General features: G+C 38.7%; 1 protein-coding gene across 3 annotated transcripts in view; it reads right to left on the minus strand.

Moving 5' to 3' along the window:
* Positions 1 to 24,809, minus strand: part of col4a6.L (collagen, type IV, alpha 6 L homeolog) — a 136,428-nt gene that overhangs the window by 5,288 nt on the left and 106,331 nt on the right. The window contains exons 21-43 of one of the 3 annotated variants that reach the window (XM_018229831.2): positions 24,507 to 24,602; positions 24,267 to 24,427; positions 23,508 to 23,687; positions 22,664 to 22,847; positions 19,994 to 20,047; positions 16,857 to 16,928; positions 16,075 to 16,182; positions 15,771 to 15,992; positions 15,153 to 15,314; positions 13,296 to 13,304; positions 11,551 to 11,721; positions 11,059 to 11,202; positions 9,919 to 10,038; positions 9,471 to 9,652; positions 8,722 to 8,785; positions 7,939 to 8,013; positions 7,575 to 7,682; positions 6,783 to 6,890; positions 5,127 to 5,198; positions 4,480 to 4,605; positions 3,323 to 3,439; positions 2,439 to 2,600; positions 295 to 393 (exon numbers count right to left, since the gene is read on the minus strand). In XM_018229831.2, the coding sequence (XP_018085320.1) occupies positions 295 to 393; positions 2,439 to 2,600; positions 3,323 to 3,439; positions 4,480 to 4,605; positions 5,127 to 5,198; positions 6,783 to 6,890; positions 7,575 to 7,682; positions 7,939 to 8,013; positions 8,722 to 8,785; positions 9,471 to 9,652; positions 9,919 to 10,038; positions 11,059 to 11,202; positions 11,551 to 11,721; positions 13,296 to 13,304; positions 15,153 to 15,314; positions 15,771 to 15,992; positions 16,075 to 16,182; positions 16,857 to 16,928; positions 19,994 to 20,047; positions 22,664 to 22,847; positions 23,508 to 23,687; positions 24,267 to 24,427; positions 24,507 to 24,602 (2,796 nt within the window). The remainder of the gene's footprint in view (positions 1 to 294; positions 394 to 2,438; positions 2,601 to 3,322; positions 3,440 to 4,479; positions 4,606 to 5,126; positions 5,199 to 6,782; positions 6,891 to 7,574; positions 7,683 to 7,938; positions 8,014 to 8,721; positions 8,786 to 9,470; positions 9,653 to 9,918; positions 10,039 to 11,058; positions 11,203 to 11,550; positions 11,722 to 13,295; positions 13,305 to 15,152; positions 15,315 to 15,770; positions 15,993 to 16,074; positions 16,183 to 16,856; positions 16,929 to 19,993; positions 20,048 to 22,663; positions 22,848 to 23,507; positions 23,688 to 24,266; positions 24,428 to 24,506; positions 24,603 to 24,809) is intronic. The other 2 variants (XM_018229833.2, XM_018229832.2) reach the window with 2 other exon arrangements.

Below are 24,809 nucleotides of genomic sequence, written 5' to 3' on the forward strand. Positions count from 1 at the left end.
ACTTTGCTCATTGGCTCTATTAATAGCCACAAAGGGCATACCATTTCATCCTCATGCACAACTAGTGACGGTTATAGGAGGCAAATAGAGATTCCAACAGCTCCAGGGAGTAGGATTCATAGGGAAAGAGTCATGTGCATTGTTATGACCATGAACTCCTAAGAAACCTCCGAAGAGATTTATAAAACTGTTGAAGTGTATTGGTGCCTGGGTCAAACCTCTTACAATTACGCTACCATGACTGCATTACTTTGATTACAGGAGAGAGCAATTCAATGAAATGCAGATACTTACCTGGGTTGCCCCTTTCTCCCTTTGGTCCTGGAAAGCCAGCATCTCCTACAGAACCTTCCTTGCCTGGGCTACCAATGAAGCCTGGATCACCTCTCAGGCCTAGAAATATAACATGAATACATAGCATTAGCTTGCAGGCCAAATACATTAACTGTATATATATAATGCTACATCAATACAATTGCCCCATCCCATCTCCTTTACATAATACAGTGCTATGCAGTAATGTTCCTTGCAAATGACCCAAAAATTGGAAGACAAAACCAGAGCCTTAAATAATTTATATATTTCAAATAAGTTAAACGAAATAATGTTTTGATGGCAGTTCTATTTCTTTATATTGCTAATTTTTTTTTGTCATTCAGCTGGTATGTATCAATGGCTTTGTCCTGGATGACACTAAACAATCCAAGGTTAAAACTCCAAAATCATTGCCCTTTTTAGTTGTTACCACTGGGATCACCTGGCTGCATTTTGGGATAATGGAGCTGGCCACTGCTCCTGTATAAACTATAGCAAGAAAAGGGAAGCTGTGAGTCAGGTGATCCCAGTCGGAAACCAATAAAAAGGATGAGAACTTGCGAGTTTTAAGGTGGCCATAGATGCAAAGATCCGCTCGTTTGGCGATGTTGCCAAACGAGCGGATCTTTCCCCGATATGCCATTAACAGGCATGGCTATATCGGGGGTAATCTGATTGTTCGGCCGTATGGCCGAACGATCAGATTACGATGTGCCATGAGCTCCGGCGGGATCGGTCGGGTCAAAATCAAACCTGACCGATCGACCAAACGACCGATCTCCGCCGGGCGAAAGATGTCGGCACACGCCACACACGATCCGAAAATCGTACGAATCCTCGATTCGTACGATCCGATCTGTGTGTCTATGGCCACCTTTAGCCTTGAAAGCAAGCAAGTTGCAGGTAAAATGTATAATGAAGTGATGTTGTAGAATTCTTAATGAATCAGGTAAAAATTAGTGCAAAACTGGCCAGACCAAGGATGACTTGACTTGAATATATTGCCCTGTATGGACAAACAATCTCTGTTGTTGTTGGCTCCAGTGCTCAAACGGGACTTAATTAAATTAGAAAGGGTACAGAGAAGGGCAACTGGCAACAAGCTGGTAAAAGGTATGGAAAATCTTAGCCATGGCCAGAGGAAAGACTGGCCACGTTGGTATTGTTCCTGCTGGAGAAGAGGCGCTTAAGGGGTGATATGATGACTATGTATAAAGGGGATCATATAATAATCTCTCTAATGCTTTATTTACCAGTAGATGTTTCCAGCTGACAAGAGGGCACCCATTCCGATTAGAAGAAAAGAGGTTCCACCTAAATATTCGGAAGGGGTTTTTCACAGTGAGAGCTGTGAAGATGTGGCATTCTCTCCCTGAATCAGTGGTACAGGCTGATACATTAGATAGCTTTACGAAGGGGTTGGGTGGCTTTTTAGCAAGTGAGGGAATACAGGGTTATGATAAATAACTCATAGAACAAGTTGATCCAGGGAGTGGAGTCAGGAAAGTATTAAAAGTCAGGAAGAGAGACTTTAGATGGCCTAGCAGTTAGGCAGGTTATATATGTGCACAAAGAAGGCTGAACTTGATGGACGTGTCTTTGTTTAACTTAACTTACTATATCTACCAAATATGGTAATTTGTAAATTTACAAAAGTGCAAATTTTGATGAAATCATCTCATATTTACTTAAACTTGTAAGTATGTCATTGCTGAAAACTGTGCTGCTGTAAATTTGTATGTATGAGATTAACATGTAGGATATAACTTAAATAAGGAGATGCTAGTGGCTGCTCTATCTTTATAATAACCTGACAAAACTCCTCATGGCAGAGATTTGATCTTGCACTCTTAAACAAGTGACTAATATTCAAACCAATATAATTTCACTAGGCGAAAAGATGTGAGTGTTCACCAATGTTAATTTGCCAAAACCTGTCATACTCTCCTTTTGGTAAACTGCCGATCTTTTTTGCTGCAAATTTTATCTTTCACCTATTAGTAAATATGTCCCTTAGCTCAGGCTTCTGTTAATGATGGTGCTAGCATGTTGTGTCTATGGATTCAAACAGTACAGTTGCCATGTATACAGATCATACACATGGACATTGGTGGATCATTCACCTTTAAGTCCAGGAGCTCCAGGGCTTCCTGAGTTTCCTGGTATTCCAGGTTCACCCTTTATGCCAGGTCTGCCAGGAATGCCTGGATATCCTGCGTCTCCTGTATCCCCTTGATTTGATCCTGGGCCAGGAGGGCCACGTGGTCCTGGCAGGCCAGGAAGTCCTACAAAAAAAATTAAAAAACATAGGTTAATTACAAAATACAAAGGCATAATTTCTGGAATTTACCCATAAGAGATAATTGCTGACAATAAGTGACAATTTAACATAAAGTTGACCCATCAATTCACTTCTTTTTATAGACCTGAACAATCTATCTCTGATGTCACAAAGCAGACTGGGTGGAGCAGCCATTCACCTGCGAATAGAGGCTGCCGAAGGTGGGGCATAGTACAGTTGCAGGGGAGGAGGGCGTAAGGAAGAGTTCAGGTAAACATCACCAGCTGCCATTAACTATTATCCTTATATTAATGAAAGCATTTGATTTGTTACATACACTTTATCTTTGCCATGTTACTGCTTATTTAACTTTTATCTGAAGTATGTTACGAATCCTAACGTTAATTTATAAGACTCAAGACAGCCATACACAGGCCAACCGGCTACATTCCCTGTCTGGTTACATTTTTGCACCTACCCAATTCCTAATAGTACATGGATCTTGGTCAGGAATTGAGGGGGACCATACAAATGCCAATAAATGTAGAATACAAATGTGTATGGCCAGATTCATTGCCCCTCCAGCACTACTACAGACTGACTGCATATAATAAGGTCTGCATAAAGGTCTGAAATGTGGGACAAGTCAAGTATAAAAAGCAGTGCTTCATTTTCTTAAAGCTTTAAAACTTTCTAGTGAATCCAGTGCTAAATAGTAAATAGTACCTGCTTCTCCATCTCGTCCAGGAGGGCCAGGGTCACCGGGTCTCCCTGGGACAGAGGAGGGAAATGAGAAGCCGGGTGGTCCAGGAAGACCAGGTAAGCCAACGGCACCAGGAAGACCTAAAAAAAACCAAAACAATAATATTATTATTTAAATGTGATGGATGGATAGACAGATTAATAGAGAGCTTAAATTGATTATATTACATCAGAGTCAAATAATAAAAGGTACAATGTTTTCTACAGGTCTAATCACCTATAGTATCCAGGCAGCATTTACTGCACACCTGTTTAAAAGCAAACCTATTATTTATTGACATGTATTACTGCACATGGGCAAACTTAGCGCCTTTTATTACATAAGGGGGTTAGTCATTTTTTTTGTCATAGTTTGACCAATACAAAGTCTGTTTTCAGGGCTGTTTGGATATAAACACAATATCATCGGCAAGAAAACAGACAACTTCAATGATTTATGAGAAGTTTGAAAAACTGGTAAAAGAAATCAGGAATCAGGGAATGGAGTAATCCTTCTGTCCTCCTCATACAATAATCTCTGTTAAGTCTTAACGAAGGCAGACATTAAGAGAAAATAAAACGTCATGCTTCTTGAAGCCAGCCTGTATTGCAATCGCAGAATGTAAATATTTTTTACAGCAATTTAAATAAGCACCACACTATGAAACAACATCTTGAGCAGGACTTATAGAACAAACTTGTGTTTAGGGTGTAACAGAAATGTAGAAGTCTCATTGGGCCATGACTAATGAGCAGTTGCATTACAACTCAGTGTTTTGGGGGTCCCCTCAAACTATCCTTACAGTCTAGCTAAAGGTAAGAAATGTTGGAACAGAATCACAATGACATGGTGGAATAAAGAAACGTTATTATTTTTTCAATTACGGAGTGCTAGTCCTTATAACTTGCATGTACTCTGAGAGTTATTGCCTGTGCACCTGGACTCTAAATGTTTTAAGTAAATATATATATAACTTTGAACTGCTGTCCAGCTGGTGTCTTCAAAAACAAATGATGAAACTAAAACAGAAATTAATGGAATAACCATCCTGATCATTCCATATAAGTTGAGAGGTGCCATGCATTGGGCAGCATATAGGAAAATAGGTCTGTGTACTTAACTGCAACCAATTCATTTTTACCTGTTTGTCCGGGAAATCCTTTAGATCCAGGAAATCCTGGTTGTCCCGGGATAGTGTTGGGAGAACCTCTTTCACCTTTTGGTCCTGGAAATCCTGGGGATCCTGGCCGTCCAGCCTCACTAAGCCCTTTAATTAAAAACAATGTGTAGTATCATTATATCCTCAAATATCAGTAAACCCAATCATCTCTTCTACTTCCAATAATGATATTTACAGAAAGGAATTCAAATATTTCAAGATCATATTGCAAACATACTGATATTGAATAAACAAGAAAAGTACAATGTACAGTACAGTCTAACATAAAGTAATATACATGTATATATATATATATATATATATGTATATATAGTGAATAAAGTACCCCCTCTTGTAAAATATAAGGATATTATAAGTTACCAAGGAGTTTCATGACCATATAAAAACACGAGGCCGAAGGCCTCTTGCAAGAAAATGACCAACGCAGTTGCTTATTTGTACTTGCATTAGTAAGCGGCTCACTTCTTTAACCACAGATTATTATACATGCAACTGCTATTACACATTCTGGAAAAATGCTGCTTGTGGGTAAAAAGGAATAGGTAATTTTTAGCTCAAAATTGTAACATGTACTAAAAATATATAAGGAAGACAAACATAGGTATTACCTGGTGTTCCAGGGGTCCCCTTACTTCCAGCCAAGCCGTTTAAGCCACGGATACCAGGAGGCCCAGAAAAACCTGTAGGACAAATTCAAGCTTAATTTGAAAAACAAAGGCTTTAAACCAGTATGAATAAGGCAACTACAGGGCAAGCTCCAGTTTAAGGTTAGATACAAGAACTAAAAAGTACAAGGATTACCAGAAAGAGATGATCAGGATAAATGAGGGACATGGTAACAAAATGCTGTGTGTGGAAGCTCCTCTCCCTATATAGCCACACAAGACAGAAGTATGGACTTAACATTAACTAGCTACTTAATAGTGAAATTATGTGCTTGTCTTAGTTCAGCTTATAAATGACCATGCTACAATTTTAGAAACCCTACCACCATCCTACCTGACTAAGGAGTTGAGCAGTGGAAGGACTAAAATATACCAGAAATACTTTTGCCTCTAAGAGGTAAGAGTAGCAATGTTGTATACGACAACCTGAAATGAACACGCACTCCTGGAGCCAACCCGTCTCGATAAAACTTGAATAGCGCATTTCGTACCTATGGTTACGCATCTCTAGATATGAAACGTGTTAGCAGGGCAGCCATCGGGGGGTACAGGGGGGAGAGTTGTAGGGGGCCCGAGGGTCCAATGTTGTCACTGGAAGAAGATGCAGCCACCTGTGCTCCCCTCCCCCCTTCTGTAGTTGGCAGCTCACTGACAGCAGGTGGGCCACACTAATGAAGTAAGTACAGCATGGCAGGGCCCCCCTAAAGGTAACCCTTTGTGGTCCCTGTTGTGTGGTGGGGCCCTGGGCACCAATTTTTTTTTTAAACTTCTGGGGGGGGGCAAGTTTTTCTACATGGACTTTTAAGGGAGGCCCTGGTCACCAATTTTCTTATAATGTGGAGGGCCCTGGCCACCAATTTTTTCCCCCCATGTGGGGTCCTAGCCACCAATATTTTTTAATGGGGGGGCCCTGACCACAAATGTTTTTTTCAATGGGGGGGCCCTGACCACCAATATTTTTTTATTTATTTTTTAACAGTGGTAACCATAGCCACCAATGTTTGTTTTTCTAGTGTGTGGTGGGGGGTGGACCTGTGGGGTGTGGAGGGTGGACCTGTAGGTGGGGCTTGTAGTGGGCGCAGCCCAGGAAATTTTTTCGTATGGGGCCCTGCAATTTCTGATGGTCCTGCACGTTAGGACCTATTGTTTTAGCTACTTGGAATAAAATCAAGTTTTATCGAGACCGGTTGGTTCCAGGAGTGCGTGTTCATTGCAGGTTGTTGTTTGCATTTTACCCCAAGCTACGGGTTTGGTGCGCTGCACCTGAGCCACTGGACGCTATCAGTGAGTGTGGTACATTATTGCCTAATACACATATACTGTCGACGTGTGGAGGTCGAGCCTGGACGCGATAGACCTGGGGTTTTTACATGCAGGTAAATTTTCGCATCGGATGAGCCACACTTTGAAATTTTAATTTTTACAGCTGGGATTGAGCTTCAATTTTCCATTTTTTCCCATGTGCATAGCAACATTGTATGCCTCGGTTTACTAAAAAAGCAGTGGGGAAGGAGAGATCAAAGCAAAGCTCTAGGAACCCCTTCACATAGCATTATCCTACCTGAATACAGTACAGATATACAGAGATAAACATTGTACCTTTAGGACCTGCTGCCCCTGGGGTTCCTGAAAATCCTGGAGGTCCTGGTAATCCAGGACTACCCACTAATCCAGGGTTGCCTCTATATCCCAGATATCCTGGATTTCCTAGAATATAGCAGAGGACAAATATTGTCTTTATTTTAAAAGAAACATACGGTAAGAAGTCATAAGAGTCTGGCAGTGGACTGAAAGCAGGTTCTCCTGCTTGGCATCCACTCTCATCAGTAAGTCAACACTGTAGAAGTTACATTATTTTCTGACTGGTCCTGATTCATTACAATTCAGAATGATTATTTTAAAAGAGGGATAACAGTATCATTAAACATCTTAAATATGGTGAACACAATGTTATGTTGGATCTGGGACATTCTAGAGCAGGCATTCCCACCTTTTTTTTTACCTGTGAGCCACATTCAATTGAAAAGAGTTTGGGGGCAATACAAGCATGAAAAAAAGCTCATGGGGCAGCAAAAAAGGGTGTGATTGGCTATTTGGTAACCCGTATGTGGACTGACAGCCTACAGAAGACTCTGTTTGGCAGTACACCTTTATGCAACCAAAACTTTCCTCCAAAACCAGGAATTAAAAAAAAAGCTCCTGCTTTAAGGCCACTGGGAGCAAAATTCAAGGGGTTACAGACATGTTACTCATGAGCCACAGGTTGGGAACCACTAGTCTAGAGGGAAATGTGAAATTGTAATTTAAAATTTATATTCAGCTTCACTGCTAGAGTAGTAGTATTTCTATATTGTGAGTCACTAAGGATGTTGTAGAGATCGAGTCCAGTACCTGGTTGTCCTATCCGTCCAAGCTCTCCTGAAGGACCCTTTTGTCCAGGATTTCCTGTGATTCCTATTGACCCAACATCTCCTGGAATGCCATCAAAACCTCTTTGACCTGTGATGCAGAAGCAGAATATAAAAATATTAGCATCCTGTATTCAAGGGATTCTATAGAATCACTCAATTCCCCAACCTATGGAATCCATTCACCATACATGTTGCAGGAACAAGAAACTTAATTACCAACAACAGATCTATTTTTTTAATTGTTGCATATAGGTAAAGATATATTTCAATGCAAGCACTTATGTGCATTCTGGATAACAGGTTGTGCACCTGTATTGGGAATAAAATTGGGACTATTACTTTACCTGAAACTCCTGGTATACCAGTCTCTCCTTTAACTCCTGGACGTCCAGGTTGTCCTAAAGTCTCTCCTCTTTCTCCTACAAAGAGAAAGCCAATGCATTTGGTTCCATTGTGTTTAGCCAATAGTTTTCATATTACATCCTATCAGCAGGAACTTTAAAAGGGAGTCAAGGGTTTCTGTATATGGTTTGTTCTTTACCTACTCTGCTTGCACAGATAGGATAAAACTATTCAAGTTTTTTAACAATAGTCTGTGCCTTGTAAACAAATTAGTAACAAAAAGACATAATGCGTGCAGCCTGTTTGGAGTGAAGGTTAGCAAGGTAATGTATATTGTCAGTAAATTTGCTGAAGCCCAAGACTCTGTGTACCTTTATGCTGGTATGTGTACTTAGAGTGATTGTACAGTGCAGATGTGACTGCATGTTACCTCCCCATTCTGTGTGGGGAAATCTATGCCACTTTAATAATGTTATTATATAATAATGTTATTATATATGCAGCAATATCTAGGCCCTGGCCAATCAGGCCTTCCAGATCCCAGCCAGGCAAAGCATAATCTAAGCCTAGAGGCATTTACAAAGGGCTTTTTGCACTGGTCATGGGATGGCTATGCCCTGGCTATCTTCAACTGCATCAGGAAGAACAATCTGTAAAGGGAAAGTATAACACAACTTGTGTATCTCTTCCGACTATAGCATATTTTCTTTATGACCGCTGCTTTTTTAACTGCCTGTATTGTGAATAAAATAAAGGTTAGTAAATTACGGTCTAATGCCCCTTACCTTTCGGTCCTGGTAGTCCAGGACTGCCAGGAAAACCAGAAACTCCAGGGATACCCTCAGCACCCTATAAATCACAAGAAGATGAACACATTTATAACAATGTTCAGTGTCCACCTACTTAGTAACAAAAAAGGTTTTAAAAAAAATGGTTAAATATGTTGACATTTGTGGAAGTTTAATTTAATACCTTGTTCAAAGTGCTAAACAATCACCTCTCGTAGACCTAACTAATTGCATGAAACCCCACAATTATAGCCCCAAAAAGAATGTTTTGTTGCTGTGAATTATGCAGGAGAAAATATATAATCATTATATGTACCATCAACCTTCCAATACAAGACAAGTTAACTTGCTATTTGAATTATGGGTTACTGTACACTATAATTATAATTACATAGAAACTTAGGTTGCAGGGGGAAAAAAACTCAGATTCAAACTTGCCAAGATCCCAGTTAATTTGTTTGTCTTTTTAAAGGCTCAGCGTTATTAGAACATTTCTACAGCAACAGTTCAATGTCATTTACATTGGTGTTCTCTGTTACTGTAGAGATTAGCATCATTCTATAATGACTTGCTATACAACTGACAGTCACCAAGAACTCACTGAAGAACCTCCCTGGCACAAAACTGAGAACTCTGATAAGATATCCATGCCCAGTAATTTAGTTCAGTTACCTTGGCATTATATATCAGTGACATCCATACATATCAAGGACTCAGAGGAAAGTATAAAATAATAGAATTCTTACATTTGGCCCAGGCATTCCAGGAAATCCAACTATTCCAGGTTCTCCTTTTGAACCAGGAAATCCTGGTCTTCCAAATGCTCCAGGCAATCCAGGGCCACCAGGTAAACCTTTATCTCTGCCTGGGCTGCCTGGAAAGCCAGGGCTCCCCTGTGTTCCTGGAAGTCCAGGAAATCCTTTATCACCTGGAAAATGATAGTGTCAGATTAGTGGAAATCAAACTATATCAGTTGGCACCTTTGTCAATATTGGCACTGATAAAAGCTAGCCGATATGGTGTGAAATAGGTTGGCTGAGTAAGGATAATTGGTTATAATAGTTGAGAGTCTTGATGTTCCTTTGGTAGATTCCCAGAAACATTTTTTCTCTGTGAATTTTTGACTTTGTAGCATTGTAACTTGCACCCACATGCACCAGAGAACAGCTTTAGAGGGAGCACAGGTGATATTACCTCTAGGTCCTGTAAATCCAGGAGGGCCACTTGGTCCTGGTTCTCCCTGAGTCCCTTTAGCACGAAGTTCAGGAGGTGGTAGTATGACAGGACCTGGTATACCAATATCACCAGTTAAACCTAGAAGATAAAAGCAAAGGACAATTTTAGTCAACTTTGTGATATGGGTCACATGCATTATCCTAGTACCTGTTTGATAAATGTGTTCCCAAATTCCAAACACATGCACCATTGATGTGTGCTCCCGGCTTTGGCCGGACAAAGCAGAAAAATGTGGGAAACATAAAAATGAGAATTGGCAGGGGGAAACAGGAATAGAAATATACAGAATAACTGGGGAATATGAAGCAGAATGAACACATGGAATGCGATGTGACTATACAATGTAATCCACATGCACCACATGCTGTCAAGTACAAGGAGTTGCCTAAATTGCTCTTAGGTCAGATGGTCTCAGTGTCCCCTGCAGAATGTTCTCCTTTCTGGGCAGGCCCGGATTTGCAAGCCGGACACCCCAAGGCCAAGGTCCTCTTGGACAGGGCACCCACCCCTCCCACTTGCTCCATCCCTTCTGCTTCCCTGCTTGTTTGTGCATGCATGTTCTTCCGTTCTGGGGACTTAGTGCGCAGGAGATTTAAGCAACAAAATCTCCTGCTTGCCCAATTCTGAAAGCTTCAGCAGAAATGTGCAAGCCACTGGGCACCTCTAAATTTGTGCTGCCTTAGGCCCAGACCTTTGTGGCCTTCCCATAAATCCAGGCCTGTTTCTGGGGTAACAGGCATAAAACACATTTCAGTGTTTAAGTATCCTGTATTCTGTAGTATGCATACAGTATATTATAGCAGTGCATTATTCACCTTTCATGGTTCATAAGTATAACGTTTAGTGCATTATGTTATTGGGTTTAATTTTACTTTAAACACTCCACTTATTAACAAGTGCGTGGAGTGTTAAAAATAAAAATTTTGACTTTGGCTTTAAATAGGTTTGACTAAAATCTCCAGGCCACATATGCCTGATTTCCCTTTCAACCTACGGAAACCTAATAATCATGTAACAGGAAACGACATCTGTATATAAAGTCATGTTTATTGCCTGTCATTCAACTAGTTTTCCAAACAGCTGTCCCACCCAACTTACCTTTTTCTCCCTTAAAGCCATCATTTCCTTTTTGTCCATCTCTTCCAGGTGAGCCACAAATTCCTTTATATCCATTGACTCCAGGAAGCCCTGGGATACCAGGCATTCCAGTGAATCCCCTCACACCAGGAGAGCCTTTCTCACCTAAAGAAAGACATCAGTAATTTTTGTGATAGCCATGATGAGTTATACATATTTCATATAATCATCAAATAAACTAAATCAAATAGTAATCTTTTTATCACATTTTTCTATTATACTATACTAGGTCTGATAGGAACTATTGCTGTCCTTAAATTAGCTGCAAGGTGGAAAGGCCATTCTTTATTGGCAAAAAAGTAAGATTGGCAAGTAGGATGAGCAAATGTGTCCTCATCTGTGTGGAGGTGGGGCGCATCATGGCCAGCCAGCATTGGCCGGCACTGGTCACAAGGCCCATATATTCATCAGTAGGGGGTTATTTTTTCTAGCATGCACTACAGTTCCTCTTACCTTTAAGCCCTTGGAACCCTGGAAGACCATCTCGGCCACCTGATCCAGGTAGCCCAGGGAGACCTATTTCACCAGGACGTCCTGCATCCCCTAGAGCTCCTGGGCGTCCCTTCGTCCCAGCTATGCCAGGAATGCCTCTATCTCCAGGTAAACCCTTAATTCCAGGAAAACCTGGGGGGAAAAGCCAATAAAAATTTAAATTAGCCTTTGAAATCCTTCCATAAGTGACTTGGGTCCAAGAAAGACATCCCATCTAAAGATGCAAGATCGTTGAGTAGGGAGAGATCATTAGTTAAAAGCAAGCCAATGCCTTGTAATAGGACAGTTAAAACTTGTAGTCTGCTATGTACAATGAACTTACAGGTGAGGAGTTAGCTTCAAAAGCATTAGTTTTCTAACAACATACTGTCTACTGCCTGCAACACTACATAACTGACTACCGTGAAACCCCTTATTCTGTAAAAGTTCCAAAATGGTCAAATTCAGAGGATATGGGTAACTTTACATTTGCAAACAAATGTGCAATGTTATCCACAAAGTCTTTATTAGAAAGAAGAATTTTTGGTATGAACCATTGACAGCAGGGTGATGCACAGATATGTGCTCCTAACAAAAGAAATATTGTGATGAATTGAAGCAGAATTGTTATAAGGCATAACAGACAGCTAAAATAGTGTAAAGAATGTTTATTTGGTTTTATGGAATAGTAAGGTAAAAAAAATAAAAAATTTTAATCAGCTTAAATTTTCCTTCCACCCCTGTCATAACAATAGGCATACCCATTAAATTAAAAAAGGGTCTTTTTAAAGACATTATTTACCCTTTTTTCACACCATCAATTTATTTTTAATATGGCCAGCTTTTTAACCGTTCGAAATGACTAGAATGTATGTATGGCTTCTATGTCAGTATGCTCCCAAACAAATTCTGCTTTAATTCAAATATAATAAGCCAGGTTGCACTTTTAGGAAAAATTTACCTTTTTTATAAGTTGTTATCTTACATTTAGTTTTCCCTAAATAGTATATAAGGGTGTACATTTTGCTTCCACAACCGTCATTCAAAACAACTACATGGCTCCCACTTCGATTGTCTGGTGATGAAGACAATTCCTGTGGCCAAGATAACGTAACCTCATAATTTGTCTATTTAGGACAATTAATGCAAGATAAACGTACTTATAAATAAAGTGTCAAGTCAGTTTTAGTCGCCAATTGTATTGTACAGCATTTATTACATCACCCCAATATTAAAAAATAATCTTTTACATCTATAGGATCTATTATTAAGAACGCTTGGAGGCCTGGAAATTTCTGGATAAGGAGTAAGATTTAAATAGTGGTAAAACCCCTGTTGGATTATTTGGAGTTTGTGTTTGCTCTGTTTATCTTATTATTATTATTATAATTATTATTATGTCAACCAAATGTGGAAAAAATCAATGATTTATAAATATTATTAATAGGACCATATATGAAACTGCTGCATTTTTTTAGCTTTCTGGATACAAGGTTTTCTTGGTAATAGATCCCATACTTATGCATTATTTTTTGCAGAATAACTGATGATATCTAGCTGGTCTCCATTTCAGGCTTCTCTGGAAGGCAAGTGGTTCATACAATAGATGCTGTTGTGTAATAGTGTAAGGGATAAGGGGTGTCACTTGTGCGGTCATCACAATGCGTGCAGCATCAAAAGCAGGTCTGTTAGTCCGTTTGCTTTTATGCTACATAGATTTTTCTCACCTTGGCAGCCTATGTGACGAAGCCCAAACCATAGAGAATGACATCAAAATATGGAGGGATGGTGATATTTGGAATAAGAGCATGATGAAGGAAAAACAGACAAAAGGTGTGACAGCATACATGGGGATATGGTAAAAGATGATTGAGCCATACTGCAAGCACAAGAACTGATTGGCTATTATTTCATTCCATGAAAGGAGGAGATGGGGGTCAGTAATAATGAGAACAATGAGTCTTCATGGGCCAGATGTTCTCAGGATATTTAGTAGGTGTCTGATTGGGTAAACACTTCAGACTCATGTTTGAATATCAGGACATCCAACAGAGACCCTAAGATGGATAATGGCCAAAGGTCACTGCCTTTCAAAAATCCCTCAACTTTAGTGCCCTTTATAGAAAATTAGCAGTGTAAATAGCAAAAGTGGTCAGAGCAGCACTCTTGAGCATACGCCAAATTTATTTTTTGGTTTAGATCCTCTTTACGACTTGCTCTGCATGAGTTATTATCACCCAAAAATGAGCACTGACTCGTGTTACAGGGCAACTCACACTCTTTCAAATTCACATCAGTGGGAAGCAACTTGAACTTAAAGGGATACTCTCTTGGGAAAAATTTTTCAAAATGAACCAGTTAATAGTGCTGCTCCAGCAGAATTCTTCACTGAAATCCATTTCTCAAAAGAGCAAACAGATTTTTTTATATTCAATTTTGAAATCTGACATGGGGCTAGAAATATTGTCAATTTCCCAGCTGCCCCAAGTCATGTAACTTGTGCTCTGATAAACTTCAATCACTCTTTACTGCTGTACTGCAAGTTGGAGTGATATGACCCCCCTCCCTTTTTCCCCCCAGCAGCCAAACTAAAGAACAATGGGAAGGTAACCAGATAACAGCTCCCTAACACAAGATAACAGCTGCCTGGTAGATCTAAGAACAACACTCAATAGTGAAAACCCATGTCCCACTGAGACACATTCAGTTACATTGAGATGAAAAAAAAGCAGCCTGCCAGAAAGCATTTCTCTCCTAAAGTGCAGGCATAAGTCACATGACATGGGGCAGCTGGGAAACTGACAAAATGTCTAGCCCCATGTCAGATTTCAAAATTGAATATAAAAAAATCTGTTTGCTCTTTTGAGAAATGGATTTCAGTGCAGAATTCTGCTGGAGCAGCACTATTAACTGATGCATTTTGAAAAAAAACATGTTTTTCGATGACAGGATCCCTTTAATTATGGGCATTTTGATCAACGTATCAATATGGTCTGTGGATGATAGGCAATGTAGTTGAATAGCAGCTGTTTTTCTTTTTGATATTCTTCAAACACTATGGAACACTATATAGGTGACTAAAAATACAATGGAGTCAATATATTTTGTGGAAGCCTGGAATATTGTTGGACTGTAAGGGTTGTAATTCTAATAATTACAGCTAAGTATGAGTCACTGAAAGGTTGAATATATTCCGTAAGGGTAGTGCTTTGTCTAACGTAAGTACATCACTGAGAGTCCAGTGTTCAGCAGGAAACGTGATACTCAGATGGAAATGGCACTTTACTGAATGAGTGGTAGTTAATGGCAAGGATGGTGCTTTGATGAAAGACTGAACAGATGATCTGTAAGCATGCAAACCAAATGGGGAGAATGGATGGCTTAAGGGTAAACATGCTTAAAACCATACATGTTATTATGTGTTACAAAAATGTGCATATTGCCCTTTTAGTACGAGCAAAATTCATGTTGTGCTAAACATATGACCCACTGAATTTACTGTGTAAAAAGAAAAGCATCAATTCATTCAGGAACCCCAATGTAGGCTTTACGGTAATTCCTCTTTTGTACAATTTTTTCCATACCTGGTGATCCAGAGTATCCAATATCTCCAGGAGGACCCTGTTTTCCTTTAATCCCCAATAATCCTCCAAAGCCAGGCTGACCTTTGGGACCTGGACTGCCAGGAAAACCAGCATTACCCCGTTCTCCTTTAGCACCCATAAGTCCAGGCCTTCCATCAAAACCTTATGGAAAAAAATTTATAAAAACGTTTGGTATTTGAAATGTTGAAGTCTTGTTATGGCATTAAATGTGTGACACTGGCATTAAGCCCATCGTACCAGCTTGACACAGATATCATTTGATTTACATTCAAATATATGTGGGCCCTAGAGGAAATAACATTAGTGGGTAACAGGCTTGCCCTTCCACAAAAAGGAAAATTGTACATACAGTATATACTGTGTATTTAATCCTTTAGTGTATGTGTGTGCATAGGTACTATTATATAGTATATCTATATTATAGTAGTATCTATTATAAGATGCTAGTATATAATACAGATCTGCAAGTCCTGTTCACATAATCAGGCATGTACCATGTCTTCTTCATCAGTTTATGCAATTCTGCTTTGTTATAGTTCTCATGCTACAATACCATTTCCAATAAACTCAAGTATTTTATTAAATGTAATTGTGTACCTCTCTGTCCTGAGAAACCAGCATCTCCTGGCAAGCCTTTGTCTCCAATGATTCCTGGTAGGCCTGGCTCACCAGGAGATCCAGGTGTTGCCCCCAATACTTCTCCTCGCAATCCTTTTTGACCTGGGGCCCCTGGGATCCCATTCATTCCAGGAAATCCTTCGCCACCTGGTAATCCAGGGAACCCTGGAGCACCTTCTTCTCCACGAGGTCCAGGAAATCCTGTGCAGCCAGATAATTATTCTTAGGAGAATCACTTTTTTTCTACTGTTATTTAATTGTAGAACATGCATATTGTACTTACCAGGAGGCCCCGGAAATCCACCAAAACCTGGATTGCCTGGTTGACCTTTAGCACCATCAAACCCCCGTTGTCCTGGAATTCCTGGAAATCCCTTATTACCTTTAAGACCTAGAAAATATCAGACATCTCTTTAAGCAAAGCACATTTCACAGTAAACATAGCCATTCTGTTGTAGGGATGTTATGTATGAAAGTCATGGGAGCAGTGGTCAAATTCTTCTGGTACTGTCTTCAAGGAGTTAATATGTCCTCCCTGTTTCTGTGTGGGATTCCTCCAGACACTCTAGTTTCCTCCCAATATTACACAGTCAATTTTTGACCCCAGAAGATATTGTCTCTAGTGTGTTTGACTGTGGTAAGGACCTTAGGTTTCAACCTCTGCTGATGCAAAATGGTCTGAATAATGAACAATCTCTGCTAAGAGCTACGTGAATTACACCATGGATAATAAATATGGATAGAATCATTTTGAAACTAAAAATATGGACATAAGACTAAGCGGGTGCTGCAAAAGTCCAGGTGTATGTGGGGTCAAGTGGAATCCTGACTAATGTGCAATTTGAGTATAGTTATGCAAAACAGGCCATCTTCTTGATGGTTTGGAAAGGTTTTTTAAGATTTTACTACAAAGGGCAATATGTTTTAATTATGTGACTGAAACTGAAAGTTTTTTTAATATGTCTCTAGATTTAGCAAAGTATGAAATGATAAAGCTAGGTTCCATAATAACCATCTATAACAACAGATTCATGTTGACAATAGGTAGGCAAAGCTTTCTATTACCTGGAAATCCTGGTGGACCATTGACTCCCGGAAGGCCTGGTTCTCCAGCAATAACACAGGGCAATGTTGTTCCTAGAATTGCACAAATGAATGTAGCTTAAAGTTAGTACTGGCTAATAATGAATCCAGGACCCACACAGGATGCATGCTACTACTATAAGATGTTTGATGGAACAGCAGCTGGTATGTTGCATGTACCTATGAAGCAATGAAACAGCAATGGAAATAGACAATGATGGCAGAGTTAAATTGTGCTAGTCTGTTGATGAAACATCTAGGGAATGCAAAAGCACTGCAAACCATGCATGCGCAAATGAATTATGGAAATGCAAGGTTTAATACCAATCACTGTTTCTCCCACATGCCTGTTAATTTACTTAGGAGCTATGGAGGTCTTAGGAGGTTATGGAGAAGCACAAGCAAAGTTTGGCCTACAGTCAGCAGTAGCCATTCAGCAACTGCAGTGCTTCTACATAACCCAATTTATAGTCTACAATGAGGTTTCTTAAGGTGCAATTCTACTTGGGTATATATATATATATATATATATATATATATATATATATATATATATATATATATATATATATATATAAATATTATATATTTACATAATCCACCTGGTAGCCAGCACTCTCGAAAAATTGTTTAAATTGCCTGGGTGCAGTATCAATAATTTCAATTGAAATCCACTAAGTCAGATCCGCACTCTCAGGTCTTAAGAAAATTGTAAAAATGTGATCAATAAAACTTTTTACAATTTTCTTAAGACCAGAGAGTGCAGATCTGATTTAGTGGATTAATATATTTATATATATATATATATATATATATATATATATATATATATATATATATATATAGTCAATTTTTACATTGTTTTGCCAATATGAGAGTAAAAAATATTTATTGAAATGTTCATACCGGTAGCTAATTTTGTTGATTTGTTTTAGGAACTTTAACTGGAAATTTTTGCTCCAACATTAACAACCATTTGACTAATACTGTGTTACTTATATACTTTCAAGACAGTCTAAAGGCATCAATACAATCAGTGCTCAGAGTTGTTATTTGTGTCACATGACTTTATGAAACTTGTGTATTGCTAAAAATGATACACTTTCTGTTGTAAAACATGAGGATATTTTAAGTCACCTTGGAGTATGTGACATGGATAAAAGCATTCCGCCTTCAGCTTTGTTCCTTTATATGGGCATGGAACTGCTCAGTGGCTTTTAATATCCTCATATTTCATAGTTAGGGGCATATTATTCCATATATAACGAACATGGAAGCTAATAAATAGATATCTAAAAATTCAAGGCCCCTTTAAAAAAGTCTCATACAAATCTGAAGCAACCAACAACATTTGGAGGCTTGGTGAAGCTAGGGACGAATTTGGAAATATCTAGCTTCTTACTTTTGGAGTACCACAGCTCTTTTTACAATATACACATACATAAGAAATGACTTGTAAATGTTTTCTCATTTTATTCTGGTCAAGAGAAAGTGCACCTTATCACAACGAGTAAATGAGACCTTGGTTATAAAGTATGTTTACACTGACAGGTAGGTGTCTAGCTACGTTTATGAGCATCACAAGTGACTGTGCTAAATATATGCAAACTCACACAAATGCACAAACAAGCACAAGCGAGTGTTCCATGTGAATACATTTACCCACATTTAATGCAGTTACCTTTATGGACAACATCGCATGATTTTTTTGTTAGAACTTAACATGGAAATGAATATTAAAAGGGAAAGACAAAAAAAAGCATGACTCCTAAAGTTGCACGGTTGGACACTTCAGTGGTGAGCAACCATTGCACCCTTTTTCATCCCTTTAAAAAAAGTAATTTTAAAAATGGAATATATGCAGATACAGTAAATCCCATTTATCAAAAATAAACAAAGACCAACTCCGTTAGCATGCCATTCAAGCAGGGCCCTCTCTACAGAACTCGACTGATTTAATGATATGGGATTTAGTACTGAAATGGTGAAATAATTTATTGATTATTACTGATACATTCATCCATACTTATTAACTGAGAGTAGGCCAAATACAGACCCTTTTGCAAAAGATTTGGCCAAATACAACACCAAATCCAAACAATAAGTAATTTGCATATTCAAATTAGAGAAAATATACATTTCCTGCAATAACACTAGGATCACCATATGTAAAGTGTTACAAGCAGTCGTCCGAAAGGTATTTCTAAGATATCTAATGCTGCGAGTAGCTTATTACCTGCAGGCAACAAATCTCCTGGGTGCCATTTCCCTAAAGAGCCAGGAGCTGGATTCACTGCGGGAATGGACTGGCAATATGTTACGCTTTGAATCCAATAGCAACGTTTTTTTTCCCTGCGCCAATGATGCTTTCAGGAGAAAAATGCACTGGCATGGGGGGAAAAACAAGTGCTGCACCTACATTTTCCTTATCTCACAGTTATTTCTAGTTCTGACTTTCACTCGCAGGTGCACAGTAGAGAAAAATGGGTAAAAAAGCCAAAGAAAGGAATTTCTGGGACGTAAGTAAAATGCTGGACTAGTGTTCTGGCCAGTGCATTTTTTATCTTTCATCTATCTATCTATCTATCTATCTATCTATCATCTGTCTGTCTGTCTGTCTGTCTGTCTGTCTATCTATCTATCTATCTATTTATCATCTATCTTCTATCTATCATCTATCTATCTATCTATCTATCTATCATCTGTCTGTCTGTCTGTCTGTCTGTCTGTCTGTCTATCTATCTATCTATTTATCATCTATCTTCTATCTATCATCTATCTATCTATCTATCTATCTATCTTTCCTATTGCTGAGAATTATATGTTTTTTGCCAAATGGGATTATCTATATTTTTGAACTGCAACAAAAAACATCAGTATCAATATGATGTAAATCCATATAGATGGAAATAAAAACATAAATGGTATACAAAAATAACAAGGACATCAGGTGAAAAGTTGCCCACCGCTGATTCACTCTCCATTAATGACTGTTAATGGTACATAAAATAAACCAAAAGTGACATGCATAGAAAAACCATGATTTCTAGCTGGCAGCAGGAGGCCACTTGGATCTCACAGCCAATTTTACAGTTGGCCTCTAGGATCTATCCTCTCACCTCCCACTGTGACTAAGTCTCCATTACCAACATTGGCCCCGCAGCAGCAGTCACCTATACCAGTTAAGCAAAGGAGGACAGGTTAGGCACAGGTCAGAGAAACAGTAAGGCCAAGAGAAAGCTCTCTGCAGCACAAATATATTCACACTTTCGGAATGATGATGATGATGATAAGCTGAAACAAATCTCAGTCATATGAAATGTGCATTGGCCAGTTATGGACGTTACTATAATAATTACTGTCCAAAATGTATTTTCTGGACCAGCACTAGGAAAAAAAACTAATGATATAATAATAATAGTGACTCCAACAGCATGGGAGAAATCTGCTTTAAGATGATTCAACCAGGCAAAATTTTCATGGGTATTACATACAAAATGATTGCATTGATCCAAATGTGGGAACAGCAGAGGCTTAACAGTGAAGGAAGCTGACTTAGCAGCTGCTGTAAATCACAGATATACAGTATAAAGGGCTATACAAAATTACAAAGAACTACGATTTAAAAATCAAGCAAACTTGTATATTTTGGTTTATAACTCTTTTAAGTCCCTGGGAAAAGGTGTTTATAAACACATAACCAAATAGTCCCACAAAACTGACTAAGAAAGGTGTCCAGAAAGTTTCTCCATCCCGGCACAGTATATAGAGGGTGCCTAAATGATAAAGTTTCATTAAATGACAAGTCTTCATTTATCAATGGCAATATATGGAATGGAATATTTGAGCATCATTGTGCTGGTGAATATATTTGGCTGCTTCACATGTTATATATGCAAAAAGCAGACTGCAGAAAATAATTCATTAAAACACAAGAGCGGAAGGAAATCAGTATTTGCATTTTCTCACGATTACCAAGAAATGTAAGAATAGCAGATGCTTGCTTGGCTTGGCTACAGGAGGAAAATATCAAGAATGGGCACAGAAGTTAATCATGTTATAGCATTGAAATTCTATTGACATGCTTAAGATTTCAGACAGTATTCAGTGATTATTTTGAAACAAGGACAGATACTTACAAATTCACAGCCAATGAGAGTACAACACTATTGAGGTTATGCAGAATGCCAGCATGGAAACCCATAGTAACAAATTGGCTGCTAGGGGCTTCTGGACTGGGCAGAAGTTCCCTATGTTAGTATATAAACTCTTATGTGTCCAGATACCTACTACAACATTATCTACCCAGATTACTCAGTGTTTATAATTCAACACATATTCTTCAGTCGATATCGCTATAACATTAAGGGGCACATTTTCTAAGGGTCGAATTTCGAAGTGCAAAAAACTTCTAAATTCGACCATCGAATAGGGTAGTTCGACATTTGAAGTCGAAGGATTTTTAAAATCGTACGATGAAATCCTTTGGATCGAACGATTCGAACGATTTTACCAAAAATCCTTTGATTTCTCAAAACTTGCCCAAACACTCGAGATTATAAGGTTATAGGAGGTCCCCCATAGGCTAAACAGCAATTCAGCAGGTTTAAGATGCCGAAGTGTCGAAGTCGAACTTTTTTGAAGAGACAGTACTATGATTTTCGAAGTCGAAGTTTTTCACTTCGAATCGAATTTGGACTATTCGATGGTCGAAGTATCCAAAAATTACTTTGAAATTCGAAGTTTTTGAAATTCGAAAATTCACTTCGACCCTTAGTAAAGGGTGGATTCCATTATTAAATTGAGACCCATTGCTACCACTGTGAATTTTTGGACCTACAAAAGTACAGTACAGGTATAGGACCTGTTATCCAGAATGCTCGGGACCTGGGGCTTTCCGGATAAGGGATCTTTCCGTAATTTGGATCTTCGTGCCCTAAGTCTACTAGGAAATCATGTAAACATTAAATAAACCCAATAGGCTGGTTTTGCCTCCAATAAGGATTAATTATATCTTAGTTTGGATCAAGTACAAGGTACTGTTTTGTTATTACACAGAAAAAGGAAATCATTTTTAAAAATTTGGATTATATGGATAAAATGGAGTCTACGGGAGACAACCTTTCCGTAATTTGGAACTTTCTGGATAATGGGTTTCCGGTTAACGGATCCTATACCTGTAAAAGAAGCTATTGGAGAAGGCCCCTTCCAAACCCAACATAATGGTACACACATGTTGCTCTATGGTCCCATCCTAAAAGCCCTTCCCCTGGGTGAATTATACAAGCTTTCTGGATACCAGTTGTTTGAATAAAATTTCTAGTCAGCAAGAAGTTTGAATAGTGATGCATATATTGATATGCATGTAGAATAGACATAAATGCTAACTATTGTAATTATTTTTTCTTATATACATATGATACCCAATTCAAGTGTCTAGATCAGGGCTAATATAATCCGATCACATTACAAACTGACCTGAATTATGGTCAGTCAAAAGAAATACACTTAAAAAATCTTAAAATATTTTAATTCCATACATTTGGGTGCAGATTTGTCAAATATCGACTTTTCATGAAATAACAATACTTTAGGAATTCATTTATTTTTAAATTATTCCAGTGTGAAAAAAATCCTTTCTCCTTGAAGCAATATGCATCATTGAACAAGGATTTGGACAGGTGGTAGAGCACATTGGTGTCGAAGAACATTAAACAGGCAAACTATATTTTCAAATCAATACACTATATACGAAATTTAGATTTTTTTTTTTTTACTGACAGACATACCTGGTGGTCCTGCCAGACCTGGTTGTCCTGGTAATCCTGCTTGTCCTGGGTCACCAGGAAGACCACGAGATCCAGGAGAACCTGGGTAACCAATACCTGGAGGTCCTGTTCCCCCACGGCTCCCCTTTGGCCCAGGCAAGCCTGGGAATCCCTTCTCACCAGGAACACCAGAGCCGCCAGTGCCCTAAATATAAGAACAAATAAATAAATCAGTTAAATAAAACACCCACACTGCCATGGGGTAAAGTGTCTTAAAAGTTGAAAAGCCTTGGCTGAATTTCCAGTTTTCATATATGTAAGCACAGGAAGCTTTAGCTCAGTAATCCCCAACCCCGTGAATGTTGTTCCCAGTGTCTTCAAAGCAGGTGTTTATTTTGAATTTGTCACTTGGGGCAAGTTTTGGTTGCATAAAAAAACAGATTTACTGCCAAACAGAGCTACCTGTAGACTGCCAGTCCACATAGGGACAACCATATAGCCAATCACAACCCTTATTTGGCACCCCCAGGAATTGTTCACGTTTGCATTGCAACCCAACCCTTTTTTTCATTTGAATGTGGCTTACAAGAAAAAAAAAGGTTAGGGTCACAAACTTTAGCTGATGCTGGTCAGATGTATCCATCAATTTCAACTAGCAATTAGTGGCTCTAGAAGGATTAACATCCTCTGGATGAGAAGCTTAAAATATCCGAAAATTAAAAGTGATGCTGGGCATGCAGTGCAGATGCATTGCCAATAGCAGTTCCAACTGCAAGGCCTATTACCAAAGTAAAATTAAAGTGGCTGGTGCCTAAAGCTTCAGAGATCATCTATACTTTCACATAATTATATATATTGTACTTACAGGAGCTCCTTTTAGGCCAGGTAATCCTGGACGACCATCTCTTCCAGGTTTTCCTTCAGCACCAGGTGCACCCCTGGGGCCTACAGACCCAGGGTCACCACGAGAACCTCTACCAGTTGAATACACTGGATCTCCCTTCTCTCCTTTTAGTCCAGGAAACCCAACTGAGCCAGGAGAACCCTGTTAATAAATTCATTAGAGAGAACACTGGTCAAATCAGGAAATGCTCTTCACTTTAGTTCAAGTAAAATAGCTGGAACTGATAGCAGCAAAAAAAAGCAGTGAGTAGTAATGATACACTGACTTCAAAGAACAATATACAAATATAAACTCCAGTCACTGTGCCATTAATACAAATATTAAGCAACGATGTTATTGTATTGTCTTATTAAAACAGAGGAACATAAAATCAGACTAACAAGAACTGCAAATTTCAGTAACAGACTTGGGGGATGACATTGACAGTTTTCAGAACACAAAAAAACATTTTCCAGATAGCAGATTGCAGTAATGAAACATATTAGAGAGTAACTGGGAAGGCAATAATAATTCATTCGCTGTTATTTGTTTTTACATAAATCAATGTGTTTTGTATCCCTGAAGACACATACGTGACTAGTTGTAATGATACAAAAAAAAAAAAAAAGTTTCATGAAATATGTGTCCATTATATGGTTTTTACTTTTCCTTTGAAATTGCAGTCATGGAAATGCCCACATGGTTCTAATATTATAAGGCTGATAAGGCAAAGCTACTTACTGGTGGACCAGGTGGTCCATCGTAGCCTCTTCTTCCAGGATCACCTGTTATTCCATTTAGGCCAGAAAAACCAGGACTTCCTCTTCGACCAGGTAGACCTGGTGATCCAGGACTTCCTTTGCTAAGATCGCCTCCTTCACAAGCACAGTCTCCGTCAGCTCCTACAAATACATAATAATTAATATACAAGTAAACGTCAGTTCTCCCTTTCCTGTTAAACATCTTTGTATCAGATGTGACCTTTATATCCTTTAGGTCCGATTTGTCCTGGGGGCCCTCTGTTTCCTTGGCCTCCTGGTAAACCTGGTTCGCCTAAAGCTGTTTGGAATCCAGCACCTACATAGTAAGTAAAAACAAATACATTTGAAATAAATGTTTTTTTGCAAACTGTGTTGGCAAGTTATTTGACGTTTAAATATAATATATATATAATATATATCAACTGTATTAAAGGGCATCGTTAGATAGAGACATCTATTTCTATAGTATTCTGTAGTATAACAGTTGTGTTCAAGAATAAAAGGAAGACCAAAAAAGCATTAA

The sequence above is a fragment of the Xenopus laevis genome, chromosome 8L (genome assembly GCF_017654675.1).
Source record: "Xenopus laevis strain J_2021 chromosome 8L, Xenopus_laevis_v10.1, whole genome shotgun sequence".
In the NCBI taxonomy this organism is placed as follows: domain Eukaryota; kingdom Metazoa; phylum Chordata; class Amphibia; order Anura; family Pipidae; genus Xenopus; species Xenopus laevis.